The sequence below is a fragment of the Archocentrus centrarchus genome, chromosome 13 (assembly GCF_007364275.1).
Source record: "Archocentrus centrarchus isolate MPI-CPG fArcCen1 chromosome 13, fArcCen1, whole genome shotgun sequence".
NCBI lineage: Eukaryota > Metazoa > Chordata > Actinopteri > Cichliformes > Cichlidae > Archocentrus > Archocentrus centrarchus.
Window position 1 is genome coordinate 20,838,488 of NC_044358.1, and position 22,018 is coordinate 20,860,505.

Sequence of the window (22,018 nt, forward strand, 5' to 3'; positions counted from 1 at the left end):
TTTCTCTTCAAAATTTGGAAACACAAACTTGTGTTATAACAACACAAATTTTATGATTTCATGCAACATTTAGAGACACAATTAACGACTGATAGATATTATTTTTTATTTATGTTTCCATATGATATTTAGAGTTGTTATTCATCTTGCAGTTTTTAACCATTCCCTGCATATCTGTACATTTTCTGGTAAGGTTATTATCTCACTTAAGACTCTATGCTTCAAGAACTAGGAGAACTTAGGGCATTAATATTACATTAAAACACCTGCTAAATTATAGTGCCTGTTTAAATGATGACCACTGAATGCTAAATATGATCTAAAAATAGTTTAACATAGTAACATTTTTCTGCATGATTTGCTGTCTGTTATTCTATTTGATTTGCCACAGATTTTACATCCGATGCCCTTCCCGATGCAACTCTGATTTTCCCGGGGTCAGGACTGGCAATGGGAGTGCACTAGCTTGTTAGTCTCTGAGGCTGGCTTTGTGTCCTGGTCTTAAAACTGGAGATTTTTTGTGTAATCATAATAAATTTCATTTAGATTCTGATCAGTTTAAATTATCTGACCTTTTCTTTTCCATTTCAAAAGTAATCACACTTGTTATCTTTCTTTTAAGATTTTGTTCAAACTTTATATATACAGTATATATATATATATATATATATATATATATATATATATATATATATTCAAGAAAGTGCAGTTTAAGATGGGTAGAAAAGTGTTAAATCAGGAAGGACAAAATGTAGCAAAAGGTTTGGGCCAGAATCAAAACCAGGCTGCTAAAAAAGGCCTCTGCATTCAATGCACACACTAATTCTGTTACAGTTACAATAGTTAGAATATTACAATGACAAACTTAGAATATTAGTACATTACCTCAGTATATTAATCATATAATTTATCACAACCATATGGCCCAAACCTAGGGTCCGCAAAAAAATGACGAAGTTTTTTAATTGAAGCTGTTATTGCTTTATGTAGCTGAAAAGAAAAGTAATATAAAAAAAAGTTTAAAAAAAAAGTAAAAGTAATATTTCCTGTCCAGAAAAATCCTATATGACTGAGGCCTCTTACGTTAAAAGAAAGAAGCCCATTAATATAGTAGATTGTTGTAGAGAGAACAGGTATCATATTGGTACTTCCATCCTAGGCCTGAAGCCTTAATGCAGTTGCATCCCATAACTGAAGACTCACTACTTAGAGTCTGCAGAGTTACAAAACAGCCGCTGTTAAATGTGTTTGTAATGTGTGTGTGTGTGTGTGTGTGTACCTCCATTTATTGCACTGTGAAGAAGGAGTGGAGCTACTCCTCTGCTATGTTTGCACCTACAGAGGTCAAGCGTTAAAATACACTTTAAAAGTAAGATGCTCAGTTGCTTGTTAAATACACACTGTTAACTCCCCCAAGCCCTGCTGTATCAAGAGACTGAGAGAGGCTGCTATCACGACCATCTATCTGATCTGTGTCTAGCAGCGAGCCTGGTTAATGGACCGGAGACAGACAGTGACGCTCTCTCAGACAGATCCTGTTGTATACACATGGCTGTGCACATATTCGCATACAGAGGCCCCAGACTGAGCTATTGACTGCCTGACACAGACTCGGAAGGTATGTTACATACATCAGTACACTAGAGAAGTATAAATAATGAAACCTGCACTGATGCAAACAGAGCAGGAGGCTGCAGATAGAGTGGGTGAAAGATTTTACTTTTCATTTAAAAATTTGGCAGAATAGCTAAACATTTTTGGATTTAACTTATATATCTATAACTGGCTTTGTGGGTTTTACTCAATCTGTGGCGACATCACCTTGAACCAACAGACGGGTAGTGTGGAGCACTTCTCCCTGGTCACTGTAGGCTCGACATGTGTACGCCCCTCTGTCATCTCTGGTGATGCCAAGGATGGTTAGTCTGCCATCATGTACCTGTGATTGAATGTGCAGGAGAAAGAGATAAACATCCAGCCTCTAAGGAACAGCAACAAAAAAAACTAAAACTATTTTAAAAGCACTTTATGTGTTTTCCATATAATTATAATAATATAGACAACCTCAGATTTGGACTTCAGCATTATATCTGATCATACACTTTGTTAAATTTAACTACAGGTCAAAGCTGTACACACATCCATATAGTTTCATGCAAAAAAAAAAAAAAAAAAAGGACTTAAAAGTCATGAATGTGTCATGCTTTATTAGCTCCAGGTGTGACCACATATGGTCACCTTGGAAACGTCTAACGCCGTGATACCGCATATTCCTGTGTGCAGGCGCTGATGGGAACCAATAAGTGGTGAGGAAAAACAAATTAACCAAACCTAATAGAAATGCTCTCATAAATTATGCAACAGGTGGCGAGAGACTGTCCACTCAAGTCACACACAGCTGTAGTCTGTCCATTCACACAGCTGAGGGGAGAATCTGCTATGCTTGCAGAATTATTTCTATTCATCTGACCCTCAAAGGTTTCGTGTTACAAGTAGAGCAAACAAAGCAGGGTTTAACTTTTGCAAGGCAGTTGGGGAACTGTATCACCATCATAAGGCCATTTATCACAAGATAACACCTTGTGCTTCACTGCTGTACACATACAAAGATGTGTGGCATGCTTAGTTCTAAGACTGTAGACTAACCAATGATTTGGGGCAAATTTGTTGTTTTGTTGGTTTAAAAAAAGACTGAAGGGACTAAATTGTCTATAAAAAAATAATAATACTGTCTTTCTGATTCCTGTTCACCTCCTTCACATGCAGTTAACTTTAAATGACCTCTCATTTGAGGCCATTCGATGCAAAATTGATCAGTAATCCAAACTGAGTATGCCGCAATGTAATATTCACATCCAATCATCTCACATCGGCAAATTAATTAGCAAGGTATTTTGAGATACCAGGTGACCAATGGAGAAAAGATGGATAAAAAATGGATAAAACATGGACATAGCTGCAAGGTCTGGATATATGCCTCTGCATTATCTATGCCATAAGTACACTATAACACGTAAGCTCTTCTGAAAACCTACGCCGTAACTGGTGCCATAACATGATATGCACCTCCCTAGAAATGTAACTATGCAGCCCAGACAGTCCACAGCAGCTGTGACTGGCCCATTAGGCACATTGTTTCTTCCCAACTCCACTGCAAGCTAGTGTTCTGGCAGCAAAATTATACAGCAACAGAGGCACACCACGCACAGATATAAATCCTAGCAGCAGTGTCAGCCGCTTGCTACACTATAGGTTCATCATAGATTCAGTGCAGAAGTAAAAATTAAGCTGATTCAAAAGTACTTTAACCTGCGTTCTTTTAAATGACCAATAGGGGTGTTTTTTTTTTTGGGGGGGGGGGGGGGGGGGGGGGGGGGGGGGGGGGGGGGGCTGCAAATAAAACTTGTGGTTGTATAGAAGGCTATGGAAAAATCTGTCAACCAGTGGTTATAAGGAAAAAATATGTGTACTCCCCAACCAGTTGGCAAGTGTTTATGGAAGGTTGTGTGCTATCGCTAGGTGAAACTGGTCACACAGAGGTATACTGTGCTGCAAACTACGAGCCACTGTGGTAATCTGCTAGCAAAAGCAATGACAAGGAGGCTTTTGGTTTTGCACTCTTTTGCCACTGGTTTCACCTAGCGACTGCCAGCAACCTGCAACAACCACTTGCCAACAGGTTGGGGAATACATATTTTTCCTTAATGACCAGAGCTTGCCAGGCGGTCACCAACCGGTTTCTAGGTCTGTGTGACTGTGGCCTATAGATGGTACTGGGCCTATAATACTCAGTACTTCAGTGTGGCTATCAGTATTATAAACCCTGTGATGCAGATGCTTTACTGTATAGTCAGTAAGCATACACTACAAGGAGCCACCCTTGTGGTGTATGCTTTTTTTCTCTTGAGCTGTTCTCTTAATCAAGTTTTGGTTGTTTAGTTTTAATCTAAAAAAGATCATCTAAAATAATTCTGAAATATAAACTTTTTTCTTCCTAGAAGATTTAAAAAAACATGTCCAGGTGACATTTAAGAGGTACGGCAAGCCAACATCAAGGTCGCACAGCTTTTATTTTGAAAATATTTGTAACCATCACTAAACATCAAGAAAAGACCGTCATCTGACAGATGCTCGATATTGAAATGATTGCTGGGAGGCTGAGCTTAAACAAAGACACACTCATGCACATACAGTAAAGGATATTTTTAGGTAGCTCGTCATTGCTAGCTATCAAGCATTTTTGGGGGACAACATGGTCCAGCATATTTTTAAATCCTGGCACTTAGTGTTGCACTGAATCTGTAAAAGCCAAAGAGTCTAAACTACTGTTGGATCAAATCATTAAACTCCTACACACAGCAAATGTGGCAGTGATGTTAACAGACAGTAATCTTAACAGAATCTGAGGATATCTACTGGTCATCAGTCTGTTCCAATACTTTCTGTGCCATAGCTGAACTCAATCCAAGGAGAGGGTGAGGAAAGCAAACAGGGATGAGGGAGAGGAACTTTGCAGCAGACAAGGTGAGGCATAAGATGAAGGCAGAATCTCAGTATCTGTCATATGGACTTCACTCCAGTGAGAATGACATTTGGTTGGCTACCGTTGGTTTCCTGAATTTTTTTTTATATATAATTTTTTTTTTTTTTCCTGGTTTGTGACCTCTCCTCCCAAACGGTTTTATTCAATGCATCTTTTTTTCCTGTGCTTTAATAGAAAGAAGGAAAGTGAAGAGAGGAGAAGGAGGAGGGGGAGGGTTCCTGTTCCTTTCTAACCCTGTCTGTCACATTCCTTCCTTTCTCCATGACGTCTCCATGGATCTGAGCATGTGGGTGAGCAAACATATCCTAATGCTCGCTATCACACACAGACACACACAGCTCTCCTCTCACCACAAAAAGGAGCTTTCCTGAATTTTAGGGGAGATGCAATGAGAAAAGGCGAACGTACGAGGGGAGCTGATAAATGCAAAGTGGGGTTATTAGAATTTGGCATTTGGCTCTCACTACAGATTTTCTTTTTAGTGCAACATTCATATTAGGACTAATGTAATATTGATGCAGAAAAGGGGAGATTAATAATGCATCAGAATGTTGTCTAATCGTTTACAGAGGAGATGGTGTTAAAGAGAGGCGAATGACGGTGGAGCAAAAAGGCAAAAATGAAAGGAAAAGAGGCCTTTAACAGACACTCCTGTATGCTCCTGTCACTTCCTTTACAGTATATCACACAAGCAGCTGTAAAGAGGTGATAGCGCCTGCAGCAGACTGCAATATCAGAGACATATGAGAGTGTGAAGGCATGCAGCCACCTTTGAAAAAGTCCTAAAAACAATTACAAGCAGTATGAAAAATTCCCTTTCATTGCTGTGCTTGTTAGACATAATCAGCAATCTGTTCGGTTCCAGCTGTTTGTGCGTGTGTGTGTGTGTGTGTTTTGTTTTAGTAATAAGCTGATGTTTCAGTCAGCCTCCCTTATCCATTTCTAATTCTAACTTCTGCATGACTAACTCCAGAGGTGAATTTGTTGTGTTCAGACGTGTAGGTGGAGGTAGTGCTTCTGATAGTATAGTGAGAGCAAGCAATCCTCCACTCCACAGAAAGTGACATTTGCACCGCTCGCTCGAGATTCAACATCCTGTGGCTCTAATGCATCAGCGCTTATTGAAGCTTTTGCCGCTTTTGAATCATCTGTCATGGAGCGGTGGGTTGACTGTCTTTGATTTGTTGCAACTAACACCACAAACCTGATTTTAATGTTTGCAAGCACTGAGGCGGTGCCAGAAATATCTTGCCATGACATCAGGCTGTCTGCATTTGGGTGTTTATAAGAAAATTCAGGCATCACCAGACAACAAAGAGGGCTCAGAAATGTGAGGTGCGCCGTTAAGCTGTTTTTAAAATTGTTAAAATTATACATCACAGGGAAGACAGAGCAGCCTGACTGTCAGTCATCCTGGACTGATGACATAATTGGTTCCTAAATAACAAAATATCTGCAGCTTTTTACTTCTTGTACACCAAATACACATCAGTTGACAGAGTCTGTGGAGCAATATGCTTTAAATGCACAAAAATAATGTGATAAAAATAGTTTACTGCTAATGGTTTTATTGTTTTTTTAGAATTCAGTCAACACATGAGTTTTAGAGATAAACCATAACACACGAAGCAGCTCAACAATAAAATAAAGGGATATTAGCCTGAGTGAGATATAGCCCATAACATACTTCCAGTACAGATGGGCTCAGTGGATAACACCATCTGTGCACAAACCCCACTTCTATTTTTGTACACAATCATAAATCTGAGTTATAAGCATGATATCTTCTTACCGAGTATTTTGCGTTGGTTGCAAGCTCCTCCCCCTCCCTCAGCCAGCTGATCATTGGTTTTGGATTTCCCTGGGCAGAGCAGCTTAGCGCAATGCTCCCCCCTTCCTTCGCCTCTACGTATTGCGCCGGTGTCTCCGTAAATGAAGGTGGAGCTGTGGAGAAAATAGGAAAAATAATTGTTTGTACCTCAGAATCCAGACTGAAAAAATCACAACAGTTATTCAATGGGCTGCCATGAAAGTAGTCTCAGTACCTTTTGTTGTACTGAGGTGGGAAACATTGTGACTGTTCCCTTACTGTTTCTTAAGCACAATCATAGATTTCCCTTACGTTATACTGGATTGATTGGTACAGTCATTAATGGCTCCCAGATAAAGTCTTACAAAGACTTGGGTGATCTTTTGAGGCTGTCTTGCCACATAATCATCATCACTCGTCAATCACTTTGGATCATCACTAAATACCTGCAAATTACTTCAACATGAACCCCAGTAGCACTTTGTGTTTAGAACTAAATGCTCATTTTTGCTTACATTTGGGGGGTTGAAAGAGGTATTTTAGCCTTTATTATAACAAGACCAATTGAGAGTGGTCAGGAAATGTGGGAAAGAGAGAGCAGGAGTAAGACATGCAGCAAATGGTCCAGGGTGGAATCAAACCCCAGGCCTCTGTAATAGCTTTGCAGCACATGGGTCATCTGCTCAACCCAGTGGTTATACTGGTACCCAGCATGCTCATTTTTAATAGGTTAGTGCACATCTACACAGAAGCAATTTAGCATTGTGATCTGAGCATGTTTGCATGCTGACATTCCCATTGATCAAAGTACCTCTGTGCCCAAGAACAACCTCAGAGAGCGTCATGCGTGGCAGGTGACTTGCACATACAGTCCAGTTTTTGTTTGTCGCTTTGGAAGACGTCACAATTCACCTTCACGGCCCAAACTGTAGTTTGTAGTGTTGTTGAATCTGTGTTACACTAAGAGATTTGTGGCACAATGAGCTGTGGACTCCAAGATGACCACAGAGTCACTGAATCAAGAACAAGAGGACTTATTCTGCCATTGGATTCTTTTGCAGAGCTGCTACATTGCAGGTGCATGTAGTACAGCTGTGCATCAGCTGGATTTCAAATGTGCCTTGGTCCATAGGATCACATGTGGACAGCAAACTCACGTTGCCATTTATACCTCACTTCAACTCACTTCAATTGTACTGAATTCAAAACAGAAGTAATTTCAAACACTTTACACTGTAAGTTGAAGACCCTACATGATGAGTAAGCACTTGGCAACAGTGGGGAGGAAGAACTCGCTTTTAACAGGAAGCGACCACTAGGCACAGGGAGGGGCAGCCATCTGCTGTGAGTGGCTATGATGTGAAGGGAGAGACCCCGAACAACAAACAGGCAAAAAAGCACAAAGCACAGGACAGAGCAGACCAAAGTTAATGGCATTAATGTGTCTTCAGTATGGCCAGCTGACCACTTGTGTTCAAATTAAATTTTTGCCCACATCTTTTCTAATAAAAGACAAAAGACCTTAATTTATTTTAAGTGAGCAAGGGCTAGCAAAGAAAATAAAACCAAAATGTGTCAAGAACTACTACACATGTACGCACTATTTCAACTGTTGAGGTTGTCAGGACAAAGTCATTTGCGACTTGTAAAGAGGTAGAGGACAAGCCAACAAACCAACACACTGGTGACATATTTTCCTGTTGTGTTCTTGCTTGGCATCAGAACAAATTAGCATTTACACTACAAAAGATATGAGGCCAAATGTGTCCCAGGCCATCTCAGCAAGTTGTTTTGAGTGAGAATAATGTATCTTGGCGGTCATTTACACTTGTATTTAGCGCTGTCCACTTTTGATCTAATTGCCCAAGACACATTTTAGAAATCTAAAGTAAACAGGGTCTAAGTAAATTAGACATTCCTCAGATACAGGAAGATGTGGCCCCGACAGTTTTGAGCAACACTTGCACAGTGGGACATGTATCAGGGTTGATAACAAGCTCCCCTGCAGGCTGCCTATTTTTTTTTTCTTCTTCAAATCTACTTTTTAACACCACTGCATTTCCACCTGATGTATCTGAGCTTCCCTAAGAGCCACATGGGAGCTGTTCACAAGCTCCTGCAGGCCAATACACTGTAGCTTCCTCAGCCAGCTGCTTTCAGTGTTTCAACATAATATTTTGATTATAAATAGTGGCACTGTGTTTAGTTCAATAGAAGGAAAAAAAAAAAAGGCGCTGCTATACAAGTGGGTCACTGCTTGCCGCTGGGAGTGCTGCCATGCTTCAGACTGCACACAAGCACCTGGCATGGAGTAAACAAATTGCCCAATTAGCACATTTAGACATCTGCCTGTCCATACTGCCCTCTCACTCCCTAACACTCATTACATTATATGATACAGTGGATTAATGGAGATTCTAATAAAATGCACGACTGATTTATGTATCCCTTGCTCATGCAGTTGATGGGTCAACGGCTGCATTAAACGGATCATGATGCCTCATTTTAGTTAAGAGGCAACCCTGTGCCTCTGTTTCACTATGAATTTGTGCACATATATTAAGATATTTCTCACTGACTGTTACTGGGGGTCCATACTGCTGATATCTGCAGTATGTATGTAACTAAGTACATTTACTTTCCAATTTCTGCTACCTTATGCTTATTAATAGTGGCATGTTTCTGCTCCAGTACATTTTCTTCTTCTTCTCCTTCCAGCTATTGCTGTTAGAAGTCACCACAGCAGATCTCCTTTCCATCTCTTCCTGTCCTCTCTGTCTTTTTCTCTCACACCATCCATAGCTATCATTTGCCTTCCTCTTATAAGCTTTCCAGTAATTTGCCAGTCTTAGCTTCAAGTTTGTTATCAGTTTAGGATTTTCCACAAGTGTATGATATGCTTACAAAATACAGTGCATTGCTAAAAATAAAACCAGTGAAAAAAATAGTGCCCTACTTGGAGATTCCTGCAATGTTTCTGAAGAAAATATATTATATCTAAATTATTCCAGTATTTCAGAGAGGAAAATAAAAATAAATAAAAGTTTGAATAGCATATGATTGGTCTTTCCTCTTTCCTACTTCTTCAGTCATCTCATGATAACTCAGATTTATGTTGTGGCCTTTCTGAGTGGGCTGACCCACTTAGTTGGGAACCACTGAACAAAACTACATATTGGTAAATAGTAGCAAAATGTTGTTTACACACTAATGCAGTAGCATTAATAGTGTGCCAACACATCTTATGGAATGATGAATCCATATTTGAAATTGTTGGTGATTTTTTTTTTTTTCAATATGTATGGAGGAGGTCAGGAGTGAGGTGAGTGATTACAGTCATCTGTAAAGCACAGTGGAGGCTCGGTTATGCTTTGGGCTGCGTTTCAGTCATCGTTGTTGGAGATTTGTCAAAATTGATGGAATTATGAATACAGAAAAGTACCATCAGATTTTGATCCACCATGCAATATCACCTGAAAAGCATCCACTTCTTTTTACAGCATGGCAATGATCCTAAATACAATGCCATGGATTGGCTTCCCAAAACTCAGACCTCAACATTACTGAAGCAGTGTGGGATCATCTTGACAGAGAACAGAACAAAAGGCAGCCAATACCCAAAGAAGAGCTTTGAATGTCCTTCAAGAAGCCTGAAGAAATATTCCTGAAGACTAAAGAAATGAAAAGAAAGCTGCCTAAGAGAGTTCAGGCCATGCGGAAGAATGAAGATGGTCATACTAAATATTGACGTTCAAGCTCATTAGAATTGTGCAAACTTTGTCTTTGCCTTATATACTGTATTTCTATTTATCTTGCACATGTTTCAATAAATGGACGCATCTATTTCCGATTTTTCTAGCAAAATATAACGGAATGAGGGGTGGCTCAAGACTTTTGCATATACAGTATGGGTGGGTATATTTAGCAGATATACTCCCAGTGCATTTGCATGTAATGTGGAAATTTTACAGCACTGGTACTTTCACTTAAGTAAATTGACCTGGGTACTTCTGCCTCCACTGTATGTGCTGTTATTAATTCTAATCCCAAAGCTTTTCTCAAGGGGATAAGCACCAGCTGACAGGAAATAGGTGGCACACATTGCGGTGCTGGTGACAGCAGCAGGCACTTTGGTCAACCTGGGATTTGTTTCACACCGTCAGGTACAGCTCATCACAGAGGAAGTGTCACAATACTTGGGAAACCTGGGAGTTGCTCTACAAAAAAAAGTAAGCTGAGCATCAAATCCTCGCCCTACTTACCACATCTCTTCATCAATTATATACATTAAAAGATGTTTGGAGATCCCAAACTCCCTCTGTTCTTCTCTGTAGGCCACGCAGCACATCAGCAGATGGCCTGGATGCTAAGAAGCAGGGTTCAGGCTGTTCTTTGAAGGTTTATTTACTCAAGATTGTGTTTGCATCATTTTATTTCCTTGCTTATTTTTTTTTCTTTTCTTGTCTCTGCTCCTAAGAGAATATACAGAAATAGAATACACATTTTTCATTGATTTCACATTATGACTCTCAAAGGTTTAAATGTAATCTGCTAGAGAGAGAAGAAAGAGGCACTCAGTGACACTTTTCTCCCTCTTCTGATGTCAGCATACTGAAGGTACTCCACAGCATCTCGAGTGTAATTAAGACGAGAAACAATGTGAGTAACTTCCTCTCACTTCTTCACTGCCACAATCCCATCCACCTTTTCTCTTTAGGTGGGCTCACGTTAGGTGATCATACAATCATAAACTGTTGCCCTAACATGCTCGAGACACAGCAGCAAACACAGCTTACTGACTTACTTTACTTTGTTAACTTCAACAACAAACATGTAAGTGTGTTTATCTCGGTTCAATGGTAAAGGCGGGCTGCACTGTATTCCTCACAAGCTTGCAGAATGAGGTGATTGAGCGCAAAAGTACACTGAACAACCGATGTGAATCTGACAGTTTTTTTTAGCTTTTAGTTTGGCTGATGTGAGTCATCCATATTTGCCTTTTCTCCAGGATTTTTTTTTGGAATACATCAAAGCTTTGAGAAAAATTTGATATGAATGTGGGAACAGGTTGAAACTGAAACTACCCCTGCTTACCATACTGTGCAAATTGTGTCTAAAACATTAACTGTAGATTCTGAATACTGGCCCTGTAATACATACTTTATAAAGTCTTCAAGATGCAAGACTGGTGCCTCTTAATTTAAATTTAAATTCTACAAATACATCAGCTTTCTAGTAATAATGAGAACATATCACTGGTTTGGAGGACAACTACAGTGTGTTTAGGATAACGTTGCAAAAGCAGGTGTTGGTAAAAAGTAACTAAAGAATCTTTAGAAAATGTTTAGCATTACTCACCTAGCAGAAGTTACTCACTTTTGTGCTACCTTCATGGTTCAGTGAGACTTTTGACTTTTAAACAAACTGAGAGTTGATCTAAAGTAAGTTACTGGTCATTTGTAGAGCTACACCAATCGACTGGCCACGGAACAGGAATGACTGATTTTCACCATTCTCAGCCTGGACCGGTGACCGGCTGTTTACCCTCATGCATGTCCGATTATGAGCTGGTTCATTTCGTGCATGTGCAACATGTGCAACACACAGTGGTGCAGGGAAGTAGTCACATGCACACTCACAGAAGCTAACAAAGGCACAGTGGCTAAAGCTAAAGCTGTCCAGTGCTCAGAGGTAGCCACAGGCAGCAGCGGTATTATGGGTGTAACAGTACAAAAATCCACGGTTCAGTGGTGGTACAGAGGCCACGGTTCGATGAATTTCGGTTCGGATCATTTGCATATATGGCATAGTTATTTCTGGATCAAATGATGATTTATGTGACTAAAACAAACAAATTACTTAGAACTTCTTTATTCTTTGCAAAGAATAAAAAAAAAAAAAAAAAAAACTTTTAATGAACATAAAAGCAGCATGTGAATAGAAAACAAATGAAAATTTAGTAAAAAATAAAATAAAATAACTGATCATCAACTGATCAATGTCTACTACACATCACCTGAGAGGTCTGTTAGTGTTTCTCTATTAAAACTCAACCCCACATTCCTCAGAAAATAAAGCTGACAAAACAATCCTCTTCCAATGAGATTCAGGAGAACAACATAAATCAGTGTCTACATATCACCTTATTATCACCTCATGCTTATTTTGTTCCCAATATTGTCGCAGTTACTGATTTTCAGCAGATCAGACCTGCGACCCTCCCGCCTACAGCTGACAGGAGCCGCTGATTGGATGTATTTAAACTGTTGCAAATCACTTTTTGGTCTATAATCTGTCAAACATATATCTCATGAATATCAAGTCATTTACAGTTAGAAACAACATTACTGTCACAAGGGGGGAAGCTACAATCACTTTTTGGCGAAGTGATGTTTATATATTCTTTATTTATCGGGGTAAAAACTCTCACTGACATTTAAAATGTCTTTTTTCAGAGAGATCTGTGCAAGAGAAATTTTAACAAGTATAACATCATAGCTGTATAAAGGTATTTTAAGTGGCCAGAAAGGTCTGGGTTGATTATAATGAAGCTACAATAATGCAGAGTCATAAAGACACTTGCAAAACAGATAATTTCTTAATTTTATATATGAGCCCGACATAAATCCTGTTGACTACAGTCTATTTACCCATATAGGCAAATACATTACACATAAAAAACAGACAAACATAAGAAATCATTTTTTGGCATAACACTAAACAGCAGCAGGTGTTTGTAAGCTAACATTATGCCTACTGATGTTAGGCTCGAATGTCCTAAAAATCACACTTTCCAGTGATAAACAGTTTGATTGCATTCTCACATCATATGAGAGTTTATCTGCTAAATGTCCGAGTCTGACAACATTAGATCCACCTTGAAGAAAGGATCAGTAACACCTGCTAACAGCAGCTAACTGCGGCTAAAACAGACAGAGAAGTCCTGGAAATCCTCAACAATTCACCTGAGTCATCGGACAGAAGTGAGCTTCTTGCGTTCATCGAGTCACTCTTTTCACAAAGTTTTACAGCCTCTTCCAGAGTAAACAGACGTGGACGCTTATGGGGAAACGCAAGGCTGCCGGCAGTTCAGACAGAACTGAATTTATTTAGATCTAATTTTTATTTTCAGTACAGTATCATGATTCTGTTATTGGTTAACCACGGTGAACCGTTACACTTCTACTGGTATGAGCAAAGGATCAAAGCAGTTATGAAGAAAACGAGAGAGATGAGTGAAAAAGAGAGAAGGGTTAATGTCCTGACTTTATAAACACACTGGAAACATTTTCAGTTTAACAATAATTACCAAATATTATTGGTACCTCTTTCCAGTGTTTTTTGTTCATATATGCTGTCAGTTCTAGTTTTTAAAAACGGAATCGGTAAAAATCAGTATTGGCAGGCCACACAGCCAAGAAAATTGCAGTTGGTGTGTCTTTAATTATTTGTAATTAGCTCATGATTATTTTTACTTAATCCATGCTGAGATGTCCGTTGTCCATCCACAAGCAAGAATTGCTACTCCTATAATATTGGTCAGAATTTAATGAAACTTACACACAATGATCACTGTGTGTCATTTTACGGGCAATAACCTGTGAACTGTGATGGACTGTGAGCCAGGTAAGCTGCTGTGTCATTGGCATTCTGGTTAATACTAGGTTATATAATTCTTTCATGCACACATCGTCATGCAAGGTCGAGCCATAGCAGATGTCAAATGGCAAAAACCCCAAAAGAAATACATTTGTTAATTTTTATTATTTTTGTCAGGACATCTTATTCACCACACCCTGGGTCTGTCAGATTGTCAGTGCTTTGTAGCATTACCTAAGCATCGTACAAAAGCCAGATTTGTATATATATATATTTTTTTTAATATTTAATGTATGTTCTATGTCCACCTATAATTTAATTTTGCACACTGGGCTCCTGTAAAGTCTGAATGGCGATTCACCAGATTCACTATAGTGGACACCACAATGACTGACAAAGACAGATACAAAGGGGTAATAAATGGAGCTGACATTTGGGCCCCACTTGGATCGACGAAATGGGATCTAAATGCCAGCCCATCACTAACCCAGTGACATGGCGGCAGGGCCTAATTTTGTCTAATTTTTTTTTTTTTTTAGGTTTGAGTATGGATGTTAAAATCATGTGATAATGGTGGTGCTTTTTTTTTTTTTTTTTGCTCTCTTAAAAAGCTTACTGATGCTTGATTACTAAAAAGAAGAGAATAACAAGAGAGACAAGTCTTGCAAAAGCAAGCAGAGGAGGAGAAGGAAGGAGAACAGAGAGAGAGTGGCCTTAGTGTCTTTTTCGGGCACAAGGCCTTGCCATCTGACACCTGCCACTGAGTGGGCATGAATTCCCTGTCCGCTTGGCAGGAAGTTAAAGCCAGTCACAGGAACTCAAAGGAGCAGTATATGCAAATACTAACGGCCAAAGGAAATGAGTGTCCTTAGTGTCTGTGCTTAGGCCAGACGAAAATGGCACCTGCTTCCTTCACAGACTCCCATTTAGAGGACAACAGTACCAAAAAGGCTTCATATGAACTCCCCCGTTAGATGTCTAGACGCTGAAACAGCTTGTGATTTTTTTTTCATGAATGTCTGTCATTTACATAACAAAACTCTAAATATTTTTATCAATCAAACATGTCCACCTGTGTGCAGAGTTTTGTATGCCCTCTATAGAGAGAAACATTACCTATATACGCGAGGTCATAAAAAAATGCAGTCTTTTAAAATGCCAAATATACATGAGATTCAGGGATATTATTAGTTCTGCCAAAGCCAGAGGAGCTCAGTTTCTGTTGAAAGGCCTGACAGGAGTGGAGAGCAGCACAAGAGGGAGGGAGGGAGCAGTTGAGAGTGAATATTGATGAAGCAGCTACAGAGATGCAGTATGCCTACACAACAAGACATTCATACACACACGCCTACAGACGTTCACAAACTCCAAACATCACAAGAGTGTGCAGGTGATGCTCGGCCAATTCGCTATGACCGATTCACCCTATTCAACTTTAACCAGCAAACAGAGATCTCTTTCAGTTGCACACAAGCGTACACAATGGGATGCTCTCATGCTGGCTTTGAGTTAATGTGCTTTACACAGAAAGTAATTTGCAATAGCTGATGTTCTAACATATGGCAAAACACAAAATGCAAAGGAAAATATTTTGTTGTGCACTGATAATAACCATTTATACACATTTGCACTTTTTTACAAAGTGATTATGCTGCTCACTGGACAGTATAAATGATTCGTTACAGAGCATTTTGCACACAGTGCACGGTAATCCCTATTCAAATATGTGAACTGCATCTTGTAAAGCATATGCACGATCAAATCGAATATGCATGACTTTCACACAGCACCCAAACTCGAAGTTCACAGACCAAAAATATACATGTGAATGAGCTTGACAGTACTTTAGCTCCAAAGTCTCTCTCTAACAACACAGAGGATTACCGCTTTCTGTAGAGTCCCATTAAGCTTTAACGCAAGAAATTTACCACATCCGGCCTGAAAGTTTCTCTTCCAAAAGCCTGCTTAGGAAACATTCCCAACAGACATAAAAATCAGTCACCAAAAAGCTAACTAAGAATTGCAACTAATAATGCTACAAAATTTCATGTTCTGCAGGAGTCTGCTGCAGTTTCTTTATCGCATCTTTGCTGCACTGTGCATCTGCATCAACCATCCACTGTAAAAGGGGAGCTTAATATGAATATCTTTGCAAAAAAAGCATTCCTCCTGTGAAACAGGGCTGAAACACATAGAGCACAAAGGCATCGTTGTTTCTGGCGCTCTGCAACAATTCGAAGACACATTTCACACAGGAGTCTTTGTGCCACTGGGGCATTCCTGGGAAATGCAAAGGTGCAGATTTTTTTTTTTCCGCATGGTCATCACTTTGATAGCTCTCAGACTTTCACAGACAATCCCTGCCGGAACCGCCTTAAACTAGACACAATCAATCCTCCTCTAACCAGACGCTCGTCCCTTTTTCCTAGAGGCCTTTTATAAAGGAACTGCAGGAATGATGTAAAACAGTGTTTCACTCACACTTGAATTCAGTTGATTATTTTTTCTGTAAATAAAATATGAGTAAAAGAAAAAGGAAAGAGGAATGCATAAGGTTCTAGTAGGTACAGAATAATAAATTCCATTAAGTTTAAATATTTAAAACAAATGAGAGTAAAATAAATTACACACAAATAGATTTGTCTAATAATAATATAGAGAGGGATTCATACACACACAGCAGCTTTCATTGAAATGCCAGTGACACATCTATATGATTATCATTATCATCTAAAAATGCTGGATTATTACATGGAGCTTAAGCTGATTCTCTTTTCCACATTTCCACATTTCCAGGTCAGTAGGTAAGCTGTTTGGCCAGATGACTCACCATTGACTGTGAGGTGCACCCAGCTGCCGTTGTGGAAGGTGTCGTACTGTTGCTCCAGCATCAGGACCCTGCACTCATACCAGCCCTGGTCTTCAGAGCGCACTGGATCAATCTGCAGGGAGGCCTTCCCATGCAGAGAGGCTCTACCTGCAGACAGCAGGGAGGGAGGAAAAAAAAAACAAACATCAGAATTAACCACGTCGGCACTGTAAATTTATCTTTTGGCGATACCACCCTAAACACACCCAAGAGCTTTGGTGGTCACCACAAAGATACATCATAGCAGCTGGGGGTTAAGAGCTTTATTTTAGGGCAATGGCTCTAAGAGGGTGTGAGTTATGTTTTTGCTCTGACAGCAGTCCACAGCTCATAGTGGCACAATGTTTTTAAGTGTGTGCCAGATGTTTAAAAAAGAATATATAATTTATAAATTGCAGCTTCTCATGTTTTCCTTTTCTCTGCAAGGGCTCCACAAACTCAAGACTATTTTGATCCGCAAAGTCAGGTCTGACAAACAGATTCATTCGTGACGACTTTTTCAAAATTACTGACTCATATTCAGGCTGTACAGCAGACTGGAGCCTTTCCAAGCACTAGATGGAAGGAAGGAAAACACTGGCTGCCAGTCTCTCATAGCGCTAACAGAGACAGACAATCCCAAACACTTACTGTACATTCATACTTATGGGCAATTTAGAGCTTTCAATCAAACTGACTCCTAAGTCTTTGAACTCTGAGGAAACACACATCGATATAAGCAGCACGCAGAGTCGATTGAAGAGCAAAATGGTTTTGATATTATGAAGGGAATATGCATATTTTCTTTCTTGCCAAAAGTTAGACAATTGAATGTCAGTCTGATATCCAACTTTAAGGAGGAGGTGGTTATTTTACTTAAATGCATGAGTGCAAACAGCTGTAAACAGTTTACCTAGATCTGTCTGTAGAGTTCTACAGTGCTCTTAAAGCTCAATAAAAATTCATCCTCAGTTATTATTAAAGGACAAGGTCTGAAAAGTAGGTTTTTCCATGTTAAGACACTAATGCTGGTTCACAGGCATCACAGTAAATGCAAACAACAGAGATTATGTGCTTAAAGTACCAGAGACACAAAAAATACCTCAAAAGACATCTATAAGAGGTTTAATGTGACTGTATATGAATCAGGTTTGGGCAAACTGTTAACAGGACAGGAAGTTTCATTTGTTGCTTATAGCTGTTTGTAGAAGTCTTTCCTCTAAGCGTATCCCTGCTTCACAGGGACACAACAAAATCCATATGAGGGTCCCCGAGTGTGTACTTATGAAAGTGGCACAAGGAGTAAGTTCATTCATTATTAATTATTCCTGACACATCCATCCATCCATCCATCCATCCATCCATCCATCCATCCATCCATCCATCCATCCATCCATCCATCCATCCATCCATTTTCTTCTGTTTATCCAATTCAGAGTTGTGGGAAGCTAGAAACATTTCCAATTCCTGCATACAGAACCTGGCCTCTTTATAATCAAGCAACAAACAAAATATGGCAACAGCCTGAAAAATGACAACACATTTTTTTCTGTATAGTGATTTATGGGTATTGTGGTTTAAATGGTAATGCATTCTATTTGAAGAAGCAGTTCACCCAAATTACTAAAAAAATTATAGCAGGATTAAATCAACTCACAACTATTTTCTAAAGAAAACTTCTGTGTTGGGCTATCTATGTATTCAGCAGACAAATAACTTAATGTGTTGGGGGCTTAGTTATTTCCTGGACTATCTCTATGTCTTTCTTCTGCAGGATGTACACTATATGGACAAAAGTACCAGTCCACAAACACATGATGAATGAAGCTCCTGGTGCACACTTTTTGTGCTGGTGTTAATGCCAGAGAAGGTTTGGAATTCTGCAGTTAAATAATACCACCGATCGTAGAATATCCAGGAGGGAAAAAAATTTCAGTATCTGACTTGTTACAATCGTGGCATCCTATTACAGCACCACAGTCAAATCCAGTGAGCTCTTTAGAATGACCCATTCTTTCACAAATTCAGTCTGTAAAAGCAGACTGAATGTCTAAGTGTTTGATTTTATACACCTGTGGCAATAGGACTGAAAACATATGAATTAAAAGATTAAGAGGTGTGGCCTAATATTTTTGTGCATGTGGTGTATGTTAATTAGTGAGTTTTAGATCACATAAACCTTTGACTGGTACTATATATATATATCCCAAAATGTTTAGTTCTTTAACGCAGAAATGAGCACCCATCTGGGATGAAGTCTTATGATTTATCCTTAAAACTGCCGTGGAGTCACACCTTTAGCTGAATTTTAATAAGGTTTTTGGTGTCACTGTGGGAAAAGACCAGCTTTCCACTTCACATAAATGATATTTCTTATGAAACTTCTCCATCCCAACCTCTTTTTTTCTTCAAGGCTGAGGATAAATTGGAATTCTAAAAGGAGGAAATCACAAGGGATGAGAGATGTTCAGGAAGCCAGGCATGGTGAAATCTTCAGCTGCTAAGCTGTCTGTCTTCAAGCCTCCAGCCCGCTGCTCACATGGCTGCATCTGACAGCCCAACAGACTAAAACATTCACATCTCCTCTGTCTGACGAATGTTTGAAAATGGAGCATTTTTCCCAACTTTGATGTGTAGATGTACTGTAAGCACTGTTTCCTCTTACTTCAGACTAAGTGTCAGGCAAATCTATTGATTTGAGGGCGAGCTGAATTGCTCTATGAGTGCAAAAATGCATAAGATAGATACCCAATCCTGGGATTGCTGCTGTAGCTGGGGTAGAAAACTGACGTTTTTTTGTTAGTGGAAAATCAATACAACATAGAGGAAGTGAGAGGAGCACGGACTGCAGTCTTGCAGTAAAAAGGTAGCTTGTCTTTAAAAAGTCAGGTCTATTTTTGCCTGGGCATTGAAGTGCTGAGTGGGGTGGGTGGTGGCATGAAGGGTAGGGATCAGCCTCAGCTCCTATTTGTCAAGGAGTGAGAGGGTGCTGCTGTAAACAGAGTAACCAGCACTGTATTCACGTCAGGATCAGCCTTCAGGGTATACACCACTTACACAGTACAGGGTTCTGTCTGCTGTGAAAACAGAGGGGCCAACACCTTGTTCAGATCACATCACAGGCAGATAGAAAAGCTTTGAAAAGTAAATATTTAAGATCCAGAGTGACAAAGTTGGCAAACACATTGCAAAAAAAAAGCATTTTTATGGCTGTTGAGTTTCAAACATGAGTAAAAAGAGTATAGCTAAAGGAAAAAGTGGCAGTAAGAATACATCATAGAGTGAAATAGTTAAAAGGAAACACTAAATCAGTTCTATATAAAGATTGAATCATGGTCATTTTAGGGCTCAAAAGCCCCGTCCACACAGGAAGCGATTATGGTTGCCTAGGTAACCCTCTCATGTATGTACTACCCAGTCATTTGTCAGTCAGTGGTATCCTGTGCTCTCATTGGTAGTCGTTTCAATTGCTGCCTTGAAGTTTAATTCAGGCCCCCTCTACTTCACATCGCCTGTAGTTATTTCATATATCATCTTCAAGTCGCTGAATATCACTGACTCTATGTGGGCTCCAGTCGCCACATCACTGCTAGGCGCTCGTCGTGTATTGCTTTGAAGCTGACAGCTGGTCGCTTGCGGATGTTCCAGTCTTCAGCCAGAGGCCACGTTGGACCGTGTCACTCCTTGTGACCATTTCTCCTCCGCTGAAATATTTCGGATTGTAAACAGTGCTGGGCTTGGAAAGGGCCACACTTGGTCTGATTTCATGTTAAACCTCCATTCACACTGCAAGCAGTTCGCTTGTGGCGCATCACCTTGAAGTTGCCAGATGTCATTCACTTTCTGTGATCTCTGGTGGCCACATTGCTTACAGTGTGGATGCAAAATTTCTCTTTGGGTCAAGCACAATACAATACTGTTTTGTAATGTGGTTGTGTGTGGTTGTGTGCAGCGACTGGTTTACTTTTATTGTAAAGTCATTGTTTCATTACATTCAGGAAGAGGAAACATATTTCCAGCTTTTTTTTCCCTACTTGTGGCTACATGTTTCAAATTATGACGAGCTAAAATGTCCGCTATCAGTGCACTACCACTAAAAGGCTGCTAGTAACTCAACATTCAACAAGCAAAACCAAATCAGTAACCCCTCTTTATTTTAATGGCAAGAAAAATGCAACACATTGCATCATTTCTGCATCCATCTGCAGATTACATACATATCTGTATTATCCACATGCAGGCTGGGGCTAAACATGGTGGCAAAACAGATATGATTCAGTTTTCCAACAGCTTGTCCCAAAGCGGCAGGATCTGACACTAAAATTTCACAAGCTGCACATCTGAATTATTGATTGCGTCTTTGCTACAGCAGGCACGAAAATAGATGTTTTTTAATGTTATAATTTCCATATAGCTGCAGGACAAACTGGCAAACAAAATGATTCGGGATAGCAGAGAGATCTGTATAATTTTTCATTCTGCAGTGAGCTAAAGAGGCAAAATACACAGCTGTAATGAACACATCTTAGATGTGAATGACACATCAAAATTATTGCACTATACTCTGAGGTCTCTTAACAGTCAGTAAGACTTGAGAACTAACAAAACTGATTGACCTAGACAAACCGACGCATTCAACCCGAATGAATTTCTGGAATCAAAAGTGTAATCATCGCTGCACTATGAAAACATGTGTGCAAGTAAGTCCAGTATTCATGGATAATCTTCTCTGTTTTGGTAGCAGCTGTGCGATGGAATAATCACACATTTACTCTATTCATCAACTTTATTCATACTGAGTGATAACGATTCATGGGAATAGCCCAGATGAGCTCTGAGACCACATGGGCCCATTAAGCGCCCAAAGGAGCATCTCATAAACTACAGTCCAGTGTCATTATTACGCTGTCACCATGCACATGCAATCCCCAGAAACACTTTAATCTATGTAATGAGACTGGCCATATTCATGTTGCATCTGTTCACTGGTAATTCCTCAACAGTGGACTTAATGCCACATGGCAAAGGCCCACTAGCAGAGTCCAAGTGAGCACAGTGAAGTGTTGAAAAGTGCTGTTTATTCATACAAAGCTGTTAGTCACGTGCTTAAACAGTGAAACACTCCAGCAGCTGCAACATCTACTGTAACCACAATATAATAAAAAGGAGGGCTCCCAAGACAATGAGTCACTGCCATTAGGCTTCTTTGCCGTGAACA

At 39.7% G+C, this 22,018-nt stretch overlaps 1 protein-coding gene across 1 annotated transcript in view; it reads right to left on the reverse strand.

Annotated features, from left to right (window-relative positions):
* Positions 1 to 22,018, reverse strand: part of igsf9ba (immunoglobulin superfamily, member 9Ba) — an 81,527-nt gene that overhangs the window by 35,384 nt on the left and 24,125 nt on the right. Inside the window, exons 3-5 of the mRNA XM_030745385.1 lie at positions 16,783 to 16,929; positions 6,336 to 6,487; positions 1,822 to 1,939 (exon numbers count right to left, since the gene is read on the reverse strand). Coding sequence (XP_030601245.1) covers positions 1,822 to 1,939; positions 6,336 to 6,487; positions 16,783 to 16,929 — 417 coding nt within the window. The remainder of the gene's footprint in view (positions 1 to 1,821; positions 1,940 to 6,335; positions 6,488 to 16,782; positions 16,930 to 22,018) is intronic.